Source organism: Malus sylvestris, chromosome 1 (assembly GCF_916048215.2).
Source record: "Malus sylvestris chromosome 1, drMalSylv7.2, whole genome shotgun sequence".
In the NCBI taxonomy this organism is placed as follows: domain Eukaryota; kingdom Viridiplantae; phylum Streptophyta; class Magnoliopsida; order Rosales; family Rosaceae; genus Malus; species Malus sylvestris.
The window spans coordinates 28,009,412-28,022,311 of record NC_062260.1 but is presented as its reverse complement, the minus strand read 5'-3'; the positions used below and the strand labels follow the sequence as shown (position 1 = coordinate 28,022,311).

General features: G+C 37.0%; 1 protein-coding gene across 1 annotated transcript; it reads left to right on the top strand.

Annotated features, from left to right (window-relative positions):
• The first annotated feature begins 9,841 nt into the window (after positions 1-9,841).
• LOC126616996 (probable membrane-associated kinase regulator 6) lies at positions 9,842-11,099 on the top strand. The gene is made up of 2 exons (XM_050285092.1): positions 9,842-10,763; positions 10,874-11,099. The coding sequence occupies exons 1-2, from the start codon at positions 10,055-10,057 to the stop codon at positions 10,879-10,881; spliced, it is 717 nt and encodes a 238-aa protein (XP_050141049.1). The 5' UTR covers positions 9,842-10,054; the 3' UTR covers positions 10,882-11,099.
• The last annotated feature ends 1,801 nt before the right edge of the window (positions 11,100-12,900 follow it).

Genomic DNA, 12,900 nt, shown 5'->3' with positions numbered 1-12,900 from the left:
GGTGTCACTGTTCATTGTCTTCTCCGACTGTTCATTGGTAAGCTTCTAGAAACCCTTGGGTTATGTTTTAGGTTTAGATCGAAGCTTGTTTTAAGTGATGTATGTTGGATATATGTCAACAATCTGTGATATAATTATATATGCTAATAAATAATAAATACGAATAGAAAATTAACAGAGTATGAACAAAACAAAAATATAAAACAGACAACTTGAAGATCGAGACTTGCGTACTGTAATGTCCTTGAAACAGAAATTTCTTCCCTACTTAGTGCTTGTAATTCTACGAATGTCTACGTCACTAGGATTCAACGATCAAGTTAGAATTCCAGCACCGGAAAACTTAACTTCTGACGAATTTCTGTGTGGTTCTCTCAGTAAGAAGGTTTAGGAATGTAGAAGAAGAATTTGATATTTTCTATATTTTAAATGTCATGCAGATGGATGCATATATAATATGAATATGCATGTTCGCAACAGGTATGAGGAATTGATGCATCTGTTGGGAGACATCTTCTCAGAGGGGTGTTTGCTTTCTGTGTTCTTTCACCACACGTCAGACTTCATCTGAAAAGATGAGTATGTTGGTAAAAAATAAATAATTAATTAAATTCGAAATTAATTAAAAATAATTAATTTAATCTAAAAATAATTAATTAATTTAATTATTAGATATTAATTACCAATTAATTAGTACAATTCAAAGCCTAACCCCAAGGGTGAGCCCAATTTTATTCTCCAAGATCTATCACTCCAATCATTTTCTATAAGGGATAAAGCCTTATAAAGTGAGAAAACCTTTTGGGAATGGCCAATATGGGATAATAAAATTTCTACTCAAAATTTCCAACAGTGTAGGGTTTAGTGTGAATCGCAGAAAATAGCTCAAAGTAGCTTTTCCAAATTTTCCAACGAGCACTTTTCCTTTTGAGGTAATTTCCGGCCAAACCACGACGAGTTGGCCGGCATGAAATGTATCAATCTCTTCATCTCGCTGAGTACTTCAATTTTCCTTTTTGTTTCACCCAATTTTGTTGAGTATTGAAAAAGTTATAATCCATTTGAATCTTACCCAGTTTCCAACGAACTCCACAGATTTAGAGGCCTTTTCCAGCCAAACCACGGTGAGTTAGACGTCGTGAAAGGTACCATTCTCTTTGTCTCGTCGAGAACTATGATTTTCGTTTTTGAATCAATTGATTTCGTTGATTATTGACAAATTTATGAACGTTTAAAGTTTATCCAATTTTCTGGTTGAAATCCGACCTTCTTCTTCAATAGGGTCCGATGACCCACAAACCTTAGACCCAAAACCCTTTTTACCCAGCCCATGCCCTTGGACTGGGCTGCTGAGTCCAAGCCCTTTTAAGCCCAAACCCAAAACCTTTTTTAAACCCAAACCTAAATCTGAATTTAGGCCTAACCTTTTTTAGCCTAAACCCCTAACCCTTTGTCACTTAGACCTTTGGGCTATTTAGAACTCGAGCCTTAGGCCCATGACCCCCTGAAAGCCCGAACTCCTTTTATTTATTTATTTTATTTGTTTGAAACTAAACTCAAACTCTTAAAGCCCAACCATTTTAAAAGCCTAACACAAACCCTTTTAATCTAGGGCCTTCGGCCCACTAAACCCTTTAACCTTTCAAACCCTAAACCCTAACCGGCCTAAACCCTTTATGAAGAATATTCCGTTAGCGAATATTTTGTTAGGGAATATTCCGTCAAGGAATATTCTTTGTGTTTACTTTGGGATATTTACCGGGGACCCTACTTAGGATAATTCGACGTCCTGAATCCGTTTTTAAAGTCCATTTTTCCAAATTCAATAATTATAATAGAGTTTTATTAATTGAACCCTTTATGTGCTTAGGTGCATATATTGTGACGTTTCTATCTTCACTAGTTTGCGTGGCTCTTCGACGACGAAGTATCTATGAGTGGACCTCTTTTAAAATGCATGTTTTAATAGTAGAAATGCATACATGAAAAGCATGATTTAATGATTATGTTTTATGAACGTTTTATGAGAAATTGATTATCATGCTATACTAAACTTACTTTGGAATACCATATTTTCTATAAAACCCATGTTCTTGTATGGTATCTGATGGATGACGATATACTATTTAGAACATGTTTTTACACACTTCTTTATAGTATAGATGATGAATGACTTTATACTATGAAGATGTTTTTGAGATATATGTACATATGTTTGGAAAGATTATTGTTTTCAGTGGTTTTGAGCGTATCTAGTGGTCCTTATTATTGACCTTTGGGTTGGGTGTTGTAGGAGCTTTCGGGCGATTGATATTTATATTGACCTTCGGGTTGGGTGCTGTAGGAACCTGCGGGCAATTGATACTTGTGAAGGAAGTTTTTGAAGGAAGAGTTCTATATGCCTTCGGGCAACACTGATACTGTAACATCCCACATCGCCTAGGGGAGTGATCCTTAAATGTATATTCCCATCCCTACCTAGCACGAAGCCTTTTGGGAGCTCACTGGCTTCGGGTTCCGTAGGAACTCCGAAGTTAAGCGAGAAGGAGGCTAAAACACTCCCAGGATGGGTGACCCACTGGGAAGTTGCTCGTGAGTTCCCAGAAACAAAACCGTGAGGGCGTGGTCGGGGCCCAAAGCGGACAATATCGTGCTACGGTGGTGGAGCGGGCCCGGGAAGTGATCAGCCCCGGGCCGAGATGTGACATTTGGTATCAGAGTCTAACCCTGGTTGTGGTGTGCCGACGAGGACGTCGGGCCCCTAAGGGGGTGGATTGTAACATCCCACATCGCCCAGGGGAGTGATCCTTAAATGTATATTCCCATCCCTACCTAGCACGAGGCCTTTTGGGAGCTCACTGGCTTCGGGTTCCGTAGGAACTCCGAAGTTCAGCGAGAAGGAGGCTAGAGCACTCCCAGGATGGGTGACCCACTGGGAAGTTGCTCGTGAGTTCCCAGAAATAAAACCGTGAGGGCGTGGTCGGGGCCCAAAGCGGACAATATCGTGCTACGGTGGTGGAGCGGGCCCGGGAAGTGATCCGCCCCAGGCCGGGATGTGACAGATACCACCAGTTAGCACATTATATACGATATATGTTTTACGAAGGTTTTATGGCATGCTAGGGTTTTTAGAAAAATCCTATTACATATTATGCTATTAGTTTTCATAAAACTTTGGGGGTTAGTATGTTGAATAACTATTTTAATCTTATGTATATCAACTTGGTCCACTCATGTTTGTTTTGTGCCCCCTCAGGATTTAGATTCGAAGAGTACAATCCCAGCGTCAATGCACTTCTACATCGGCATCTTCGAGTCCTTTCGGTGTAGGACCCATTCCTTGTTCATTCAATTTTTATATTAATTCTTTTAGTGTTCTATATTAGATGTGTACTCTGAACACGTTCCTTAAATGCATATTAATTATATTTAAATTTATAAGTCTTATTTATTGTTGTTCTCATGCATTCTAAATGGCTTGCGTCACTTTCACGTGTTGGCCAGGACGTACCTACCCTGGTATTCGAGGAATATTGGGATCGAGGTATGTTGTTAATAATTAAAAATCTGCATGCATAATATCATAAGTAAATTGAAAAGAAACTTCATATTCTTGCTAAGGCTCGTGGCCTCACCCTAGCAAACAAAAATTAGTTACTAACAATCATACAACAAAATATTATTAAAAATAAGGATAGAAAACACCTTGAAAATAAATTTGAATCCAAAAGCTCTCTAAAGTGTGTACGTTCTCTTCTTTTCCCTCTTGTCTTCTCTAAAAAACCTAATGGCTCAAAAGCCTTATTTATACTACTAAAAAATAAAACCCTACCTAGAAAAGATCTTAGAATAAAACTAGGAAACCAAATAAATTAAAATAAATTAGGAAACATAATTCTAAATTGACTAGTATTTGTCCAAAATCTGCATAGTTTCAAAACAGGATCTTCAAGGCTCCAAAACGGCCCAAAATGGCTAGAATTAAAGCTTGAGATGTCCCGAATATAATTGTAGAAGGCCTCAAACCCAAAAGACATCATCTTGGACGCCGAAAAGCCCAAAGAATTCCAAAATGTCACTTTGACAGCATTGCACGCTGCTCCTTTATTTCATCGCCATAAATAAACCGCTCGGTATAAAATTATGAAACTTTGATATGATCAAGTCAACAGACTCACAAACATCATATAATTGAAATCACTCCAAAATTCATCCGTTTGACTACTTTTTTCTCCAGAGGAAGTCGAATGTCCTACATTAAGAATATAAACAAAGTATCAAAATTCTCACAAAATAACCAATAAATTAGGGTAAATTACATAATACTCCTCAGGTTTGAGGTCTATTACAATCTCATACAACATCTTTAAAACATTTCACTTTCATACCTCACCTACTATTTTATTTCAATATAATACATCTGTTACATTTTCCATTCATTGGTCCGTTAAGAGTTGACGTGGCTGCCAAATTTGTGCCACGTGGCATTTTTTTAAATTTATGCATTTAAAAAATAATAATTTAATCATAATATTAAATATTAAAATAATTAATTATTAAAAAAAAAACCTAAAACTAAAATAGTTGTCTTCCCCATCCCCAGAACTTCCTTTCTCTGCATGCTTTTCCATCACCACCTGGTCAGTCATCGTCTTCATCTCCCACCAGAAGTCGATTTTCATCTTCCACCCAAATTGCGACAAATCTCAACTAAAAATTTGAGAATTTTGGGAATTTTCAAAAATAGAATTCAAATCGAGAGAGATTAACATTAACGTACATCGTAGGCTTATGAGATTTGCTTGAATTTGGCCTCAGCGGCCTTCTTGTTGTTAGGGTTTTTATCTGGGGGTCACTTCATGGCAAGCTTCCGAGGTTAGAGTGAGAGAAGGAGGAAGAGAAAAAGTGAGAGAATGAGGTCGCCGGGATTAGGTGGGACGGCGACAATGGTTTGTACGGGATGGGCAATATGTTCCATCTTTGCCTTTTTTTTCTTATGGGTAATCTATCTCAGATCATGTGGGACGGCGGCAATGGTGTGTAGGGGATGTGGCTGCCACATTTTACATCCCTAGCTGCTGGTTGTTTTGGGGTGGGGTAGGGTGGGGTGGTTTGGGGAGTTCAGGGGTCAGGTTGCAAGTAAGGGGAAAGAGGAGGTTAAGGGGGGGAGTTTGGGGGTTGGGTTGCAGGTGAGAGGAAGGAAGAGGTTGAAGGGATGAGAGGTGAAGAGAGTGAAGGGGGGTTGCGGGGAAGGGGAAGGGATGGGTTTCTGGGTTTATTTGTGTTTTTTTTAATATTTAAATTAATTATTTTTAAATGTATTAAAAATATTTTTTTTTGCCACGTGGCATAAATTTGGTACCCACTTCAGCACAAATATGGATCTCATATTTGTCACGTCATCACTTAACAATTACGGATTTTCTAACGGATGTATTATATTGAAATAAAATAGTAGGTGAGGTATGAAAGTTAAATGTTTTAAAGATGTTGTATGGGGTTGTAATAGACCTCAAACCTGAGGGGGTATTATGTAATTTACCCAATAAATTAATACTAAGAATAGGGTAAAATATATAGTATAAAATCGACTCATCAGGAAACAAACGCTGCAAAATTTGTATATTATATAGTATCAGGATAAGATTACACTCAAGGAAACAAAAGGAAAGAATATGTCCACAAAAATATTAGTTTTTTTATACAACGATATATCTACATTAAGGGTGGTATAATGAATTGTTTTGGACTAGCTATTCGCAAGTTCCAAACTTAAGACCTCTTATTTACAAACAAAGAAGAATGTCATTAAACCCTAAACTATAAGGAGGCAGATTCTCTGCCCTCCCACCCTCCTGTTTGTGTGGTCACAGTTAAGTCACGTCAATATTTTATATTACTATTCTTTTTTGTCTTATTATCTCTATAAAAAAATATAATATAAAATGCTGACGTGGCTTAACCGTGATCACACAAAATAGGAGGGCACGGGAAGTGGGAGGGCAGAGAATCTGCCTCCAAACTATAATACGTACCAAGTGGCCCACATAAAGATGAGTTAGAAAACCCTTAGTTTGGAGGTGCTTGCCAGGATGGCTTGAAAACAAGTGAATGCGATCCCGCCCTCCATCAGCCGCTGTGTGTGAGCTTTGCTCCTTATAGCTGGAGAGAATTTATTCACAGACATGGCAACTAACAAGTGATATGGGGTGCAAGTAATTGCATTGGAATTCATACTGTGTGATTGAAAAGTTTAGGGTTCCTGTGCCCCATTTTTTGTTGCAAATCGATGTCATGTTCAAACGTTGATCTTTACTGTTGCAATTTAAATGTTGGAAATAAATTTGGAGTCCAACACAGGAAACAAGGGCTGAGGGAACTTAACAAATCAGGATTTGAGGGAAACTATAACATATAAAAAGGCTTAGAGGTTGACTAAGCAGATGTGAAATTTTTAGGTTAATCCCTTCTGTACAATTTAGTGGGACCAAAAGTATAGGATGTTCTTGTGCTGTGGCGTATGGAATCAACGGCATTCAAAGAAGAAACAAGCACGTTAATTTATTTATGTACGTTTGGGATCTAAATGTTGTTATTATAAAGAGGTCTGGGAAATTGGCCAAAATACCAATTTTCAAATTTGCATTAACTTTTTAAGTATGTCATTGATATCTGATTGTTAAGTCAATAATCTCTTACCGTTATGTTGTTGATTCCAAAAAAAAAGAGGTCTGGGAAATTGGCCAAAATACCAATTTTCAAATTTGCATGAACTTTTTAAGTATGTCATTGATATCTGATTGTTAAGTCAATAATCTTTGACCGTTATATTGTTGGTATTTGATTGATATATCGTTGATATTTAATTTTGACCAGTCTATCAATTGGGATTTGATTATGATCATTTAAACCAATTTCCAAAGAAATTTTAACTGATGATTGATGATGAGCATTCTCACAGAAGCAAAATACCATAATATTATGAATGTTTGGAATTTTAGCATTTGCTTATTGTCTTAAAAGGGGGACAGAAGAGGGGGACCAATTGGTTTCAAATCACTCTCCTTTTCTGGGTTGTCACTAAATCCTGGGTTCATGTCGAGTTCTTTCTCCGACATCCCCGGGGACCCCTGTCTACTTTTACTTGTAGCGATTTGTTTTATTAAATGGTTCAGTTTGGACTAAAAGGATGCAAATTTCTCTGAAAATTAATTTGAGCATGAGAAGATACTGCTTAGTAGTGGATGAAAAAGCTTGAGATTTCCTCACCAGGAAAACTTTGTGATATTTTCTTGTTTCTTTTCTGCTACAGATTTTCGATACATCTGTATATTACTGATTCAAGGACAAAATTGAGCTGTTTATGACGATGGTCTTCTTTTGATTCCTTCCATTTGTGTGTAGGATTTCACTTCGCTGTCCTTGCATTGTAATATACTAGAGGACCATGAGAATGCTTGCCTAGCCAGTTCTGATATCTAAAAATATTCTGTTGTCTTTAAATTTGTATAATTTTCGACAAGGATAATCAATGAATCATATATTAAAATATAAACGGTTTTAATCGTTGAAAAAAATTGCGGAATGAGCATCACCTAGTAGAGAATTGAAACTCGAATACATAGAAGGGTGCACATCTCAATGAGTCAATGTGATTACGTCTACACTTACAAGAAATTTTCTAAGTTGTGCATGAATTTTGAGTCGTGTGATCTGTAGAAGTCATAGGTAATCATGATGTTTGAACTTTTCTATCCTTTTCTCTCTTTCATTTTTCCCTTTAGTAGCCAGGTGTGGTCTATTGAACCTAACAAAGGAAACACCTCAGGTTCTGTTTTCTCTTTTCCTCATGCTCATGGTCCAATGTATCTGCTGTCTGTATGCATAGGCTTAAAGCACTAATAAACGTTTCCCTTTTCCCTCCTAAATTTGTGTTGATTTACCCGGCACGCAAAACGCAAAGGCCTCGTTTGGCACGCCGTATAAAGCATCGGATAGGATAAATAATACGGGAGCACTTGTTTGGTGCACTATCGTACTAAATAAGCACCCGCTTAATTATCCGGTCTATCAAATTTTATACGATTGACACCGTACTATTAAAACACCACAAAAGCTCGGGATAATTAGTCGGGGCGTTATCCCCTCCATCTTCACGACCGCCACACCAAACCGACTGCGTCCGTGTTGCAGATGTCCTACTCCTGAACTTCTTCAAGCATCGGATCCACATGCTGGTAGTCTAGATCCAGATATGGATCCATTTCTACGACCTGAGTTCAGATCCGGATTCTCCATAGCCTTTAGGTTCGATAGCAGCCTCGCCATCCTCCCTGCTCACCTCGGTCTCTTGGTCCTGGAGCTTGCTCGCAGACCTTGCAGGGGCTAGACGCAGGGTGATGAGAGTCGCAGTTGACGCAGAGGAAGACGGAGTCGAAGCGACAAAATAGAGTTGTTGTCGCCGGGGAAGAAGAATAAGGGAGAGAGAGGGAGGGAGTTTGGGGGTGCCGCGGAGAGAAGCGGGGAAGAATTATTTGGGATGCTTCTGCAGTCGGGGAAGAAGAAGGAAGAGAGAAAGAGGGAGTTTGATGGGTGCAGAGAGATCTGCGAAAAAAAAAAAAAAGATGATTTCACTTTTTTTTTAAAGTTTTATTCCTCTTATTTGCTATAATACCAATTTTAAGTTTTATTCATCTTATCCGGTATAATACCAAACACAGTATAAATAATACGATCATTAATCCGATACTGCACCAAACGCTCGACTAATTTAGTCAGTACTATCCGGTGGCTATTTATCCTATCCGACAGAAATAGTCAGTACAGTCCGAGCTGCCAAACGAGGCCAAAGATTAATGGGTGTAACAAGAGATTTATCATACATTTTTATAACGCTAAATACGTGATCACATAATAAGAGAGATAAAAATAAAAAAATAAAAATTCTTGATTAGTTGTATGATAAAACCTCCCCAGAATACTTGCTAATAACAGGTCTGCCCCTTCTAGAACCTAATTACATCTTTGCGACATTGATAACTATTCAGAAGTCGGAACACACTATAGTTGCATACAGCATATAATGATTGCGACATAATAGAATAGTATTATACATTGTTTAGGCTGAGGTTTGTGCTGAGGTAGTTCGCAAGTGAACATCTTATGTTGAAACCATCCTCTCAAAACTGGTCTAAACCCTTCCCAAACTTTTTGATAAACACAATGTAACACCAAATCTCGATAAAAAAAAAACATAAAAATTAGACAATGACATCTTTCTAAACAAATTCAACTAACATTTTCTCGAATACATATAATACAGGTAATGTTGTATAAGGTCCAATATCTTAGTGGATAGAATGTTAAGTTTCTATTCACCCGTCTTTAGTTCGAAACGTCCTCATTCTTTAAATTATTGTAATAGTTTCGAACCATTCACTTTCTCTATTAATAATAATACATTAAAAGATAATGATATACTTGTGAGAGAATATAGGTTGGAATTGGATAAATAATGGAGCTTGTACAGACGTGCATGAATCTGCTTGCCTTATACACTAATATCTGTGTGTACTTACTTCTACATTTAGGAACTTATTTTGATTAAGCTCTTAGTCAAATCCGGCTTATTAATTAATAGATTATGCATGAACCTGTTTTAATTTTTTTTTTTTTTCATTTGAAAGCAAAATGAAAATGTAAAAATAAAACATCATCTTTGTGAACTTTCAAGAAGAATTAAAAGGAAAAGTGGGGTTAACTACTGATGCAGACACAACATTATAGATGCTTGTGGGGGCTCACATTTCTCTGTTTCTTTCCTCCTTTTCTCTTTTTCTAAATTATCAAAACTCAGTATCTCTTGCCCGACAACCACATACACAACTGTTGGAGAGAGGAGAAGGAGAGAAGAGAGGGAGGATATTAAGGTATATATATATATATATGGAGCAGGAGATATGTTCCACATGCAAGAGTGCCTGATCTGCTAGAAATTAGCAAATTTTCCAGCCTGTTTGTATGTTCATATCTTTCTCATACAAGTTTGAAAGCCATGGAAGCATCCCAGCCTCTTTCCATTGAAAGCTTTTCATATAGTTGGTTAGTAAACCTTAAACCAGCTTCTCTGGAGAGCCTTGACAACTCTGTCAGAACCTCGCTTGATGCGTACGATGAAGCTTCCTTCATCGAGATGGACCCAACAATGCCGCCCTCTCAGAGGTTCTTTATGAATTCCCAGCAGGATTTCAAATTTGACTTCCCTGCTGCCATTTCACAATCTCCTCTCACTACCCTTGTTCATGCGGATGAGCTCATTTCCAACGGCTATGTTTTGCCTCTTTCTGTTGAGTCCTTAATGAAGATGGAGGCATATCATCGTGATGAGGCCTCAAATTCCAGTCCACTCCCTTCCCATTTACAAAAAGATGCTGCTCCAACCGTTAATCATAATTCTAGAGATTGCTCTAAATCATTGAGGAGGTGTAGAAGATTGTCGCGAAGAATATTCGAGAAGTACTTGAATTTTCTTAGGCCCTTGTACAAAAGGATCAGAGGTGATCACAACCATCAACACAAAGCAAATCCTAAAGGTGGAAATCTTGATAAAAGAAGCCATTCGGTAAAGAACTGCAGGGTGCGTTCATCGGAAATTAGTCAATCTCCAAGAATAAGTGTAGCATATTCTGCCGATGATTGGCGGATGTCATGTGATTCTGAGAGCTCAATCTATGAGGCAGTTATCCATTGCAAAAGATCCATAGGTATGTTACTTTTTTCTTCACTTAATTTTTTCATCAGTCTCATATTTTCTCCTTTTTTAAGAAAAAATGAGCCACTTAACTAATATCTGTTGAAACATTGTTAATTTCAGGAAATTAAATGGACTGAGGGATGCGATACATAGCAGAGCAATAGGAGAAAGGGAGAGGAAGAAGAATTCACATGGGAAGAGTGGAAATGAGAGGTCACAAGTCCAGAAGATCATCAGCCACTTGTTCTTTGTCATCTTCCTCACTCTCTCCATATATATTTCCTGGATGATAATGTAAATTAATTTTGTTTTTGAGGATGATAATGTAAATTAATTTTGTTTTTGAGGATGGTGGCTATGAACATTTCCTTATTCTTATATATATTAATTTACAGCAGGATTGTTTTGGTTTTGTTCAGTTTAAATGCTATGAAATATAAAGAATGAAGCAGGCCACCAGACTTTAGAACCAAAAGATTTGATCTGACAAATCCATCTACTTCTTTTCTTTTTTTTAAATGAAACAACTGGTAGCAAGTCATGGTTATTCATTTCCTTTCGAGAGCCGGGAAGACTCATAGAAACATTTTAACCTCTCATTGATCACAAGTTTGATTTTCGCACTAGCAGCGGATTTCGAACTCAAGACCTTCAATCTACTTCATTTCAATTATCTAATTATAATCTTTTCTAGTTGGAAATAGTAATATGAAATTCATATCCATTTGTTGCCCCTTGTCAGTCCTTTCTCTCTTTCTGCTCCACGTGCCACAACACACATATTTTATAATACCAACAAGCAGAATATTACCATTTTCTTTTGGGTGTCCTATTCACATACTCATTTTTACTTCTCACACACCATTTGTTAATTTTTTCCCTTTGATCTTCTTTAATTCAGTCGATCCAACATCTGCAAATTAAGAGGGTGTGTGTAAAGTAAAAAAATGTGTGTAGATAACACATCCCTTGCTTTTTTACTTTGATATTTCAAAGATGCGTTTATAACAAATCGTTAATCTATCTACAACAAGCTATAATACGTCATAACTTGTTATCAAACTTGCTACATGTACCTCTAAGATTGTATTTAAACAAGTAGAAACTGCTGTCATTAGACTAACTAATCATCAGCCAAACAAAATGTTTAATTAAGCATGCCCCTGTGGACTGTGAACAATATAAACGAATAGAGATTTTGATATTAGGAATAATTTGACTGGATATGATATTGATTGGATATGATAACTGATCGTCCTTGCATATTTTTCATAATTCAGATTTTGCATCTTAAACCAAATCTTGATTTTCAGCAAAAACAAATTGGGAAAATTGTACATCTCAATTGTGAAAGATAGAAAGATTCTTTGTTTATTTTTTTCTCTATTATCTCGGGGTGCAAACTGTGTGAAAGAGACTTGTAATAGAGGAAAAGTATTATTGTAAGGGAAAAAAAAAGAAAGAAAGAGAGTAACATGGCATAGAGTTTGTCGAGTTTGAGACTTGAGAGACATATGGAATGTACTTTTGGACTCATTTTTTGAAGTAATCAATAGTATGGTCGACCATATGGATTGTTTGCAACATAATCATATCCATGGGTTCCTTGTGCCCATATACCAATAATATTGCAGCATACATTTGTGATTTTTGTGCTCATATATTGTAGTGATGCTGCTACAAAAAGGGACCAAAATGCTTTGTTTGATGATTCATTTGATTGAATTGATTATTAATTTCACATTGGAAAGATTGTCATAGTCATGGAGAATGCATTGAACCCCAAAAGATAGGCAACTTTTTTTTTAACAAAGTGATTTATTTTGAATCACCCTTATTCATGAAGATGGGAATACAAACTCGATTTCAAGAGGCGAACAAGACACATTAACCTAATCAATTAAACTAATCCAACATTTAGAAGAAAAAAAAGATGGTAAGATTCAAAATGTAGTGGTCCCCTTTAAGCACATGCATGCCTACTTGTTGTTTCAATCAGTTGAAGAAGCTGAGTTTTGGGTGTGGCCTAATATTAGCCAGTGGGTAATGGGGTATGATGGTAAGAGAAATGAGGCTAAGACGAAGGAGATGAGAATTTTGTCACATGCATGTCACCAAAGCAGGATAAATAAGGGGGGACATGGACA

Coding starts and splice junctions, on each gene's coding strand:
- LOC126616996 (XM_050285092.1), top strand. CDS start 10,055: ATGGAAGCATCCCAGCCTCTTTCCATTGAAAGCTTTTCATATAGTTGG.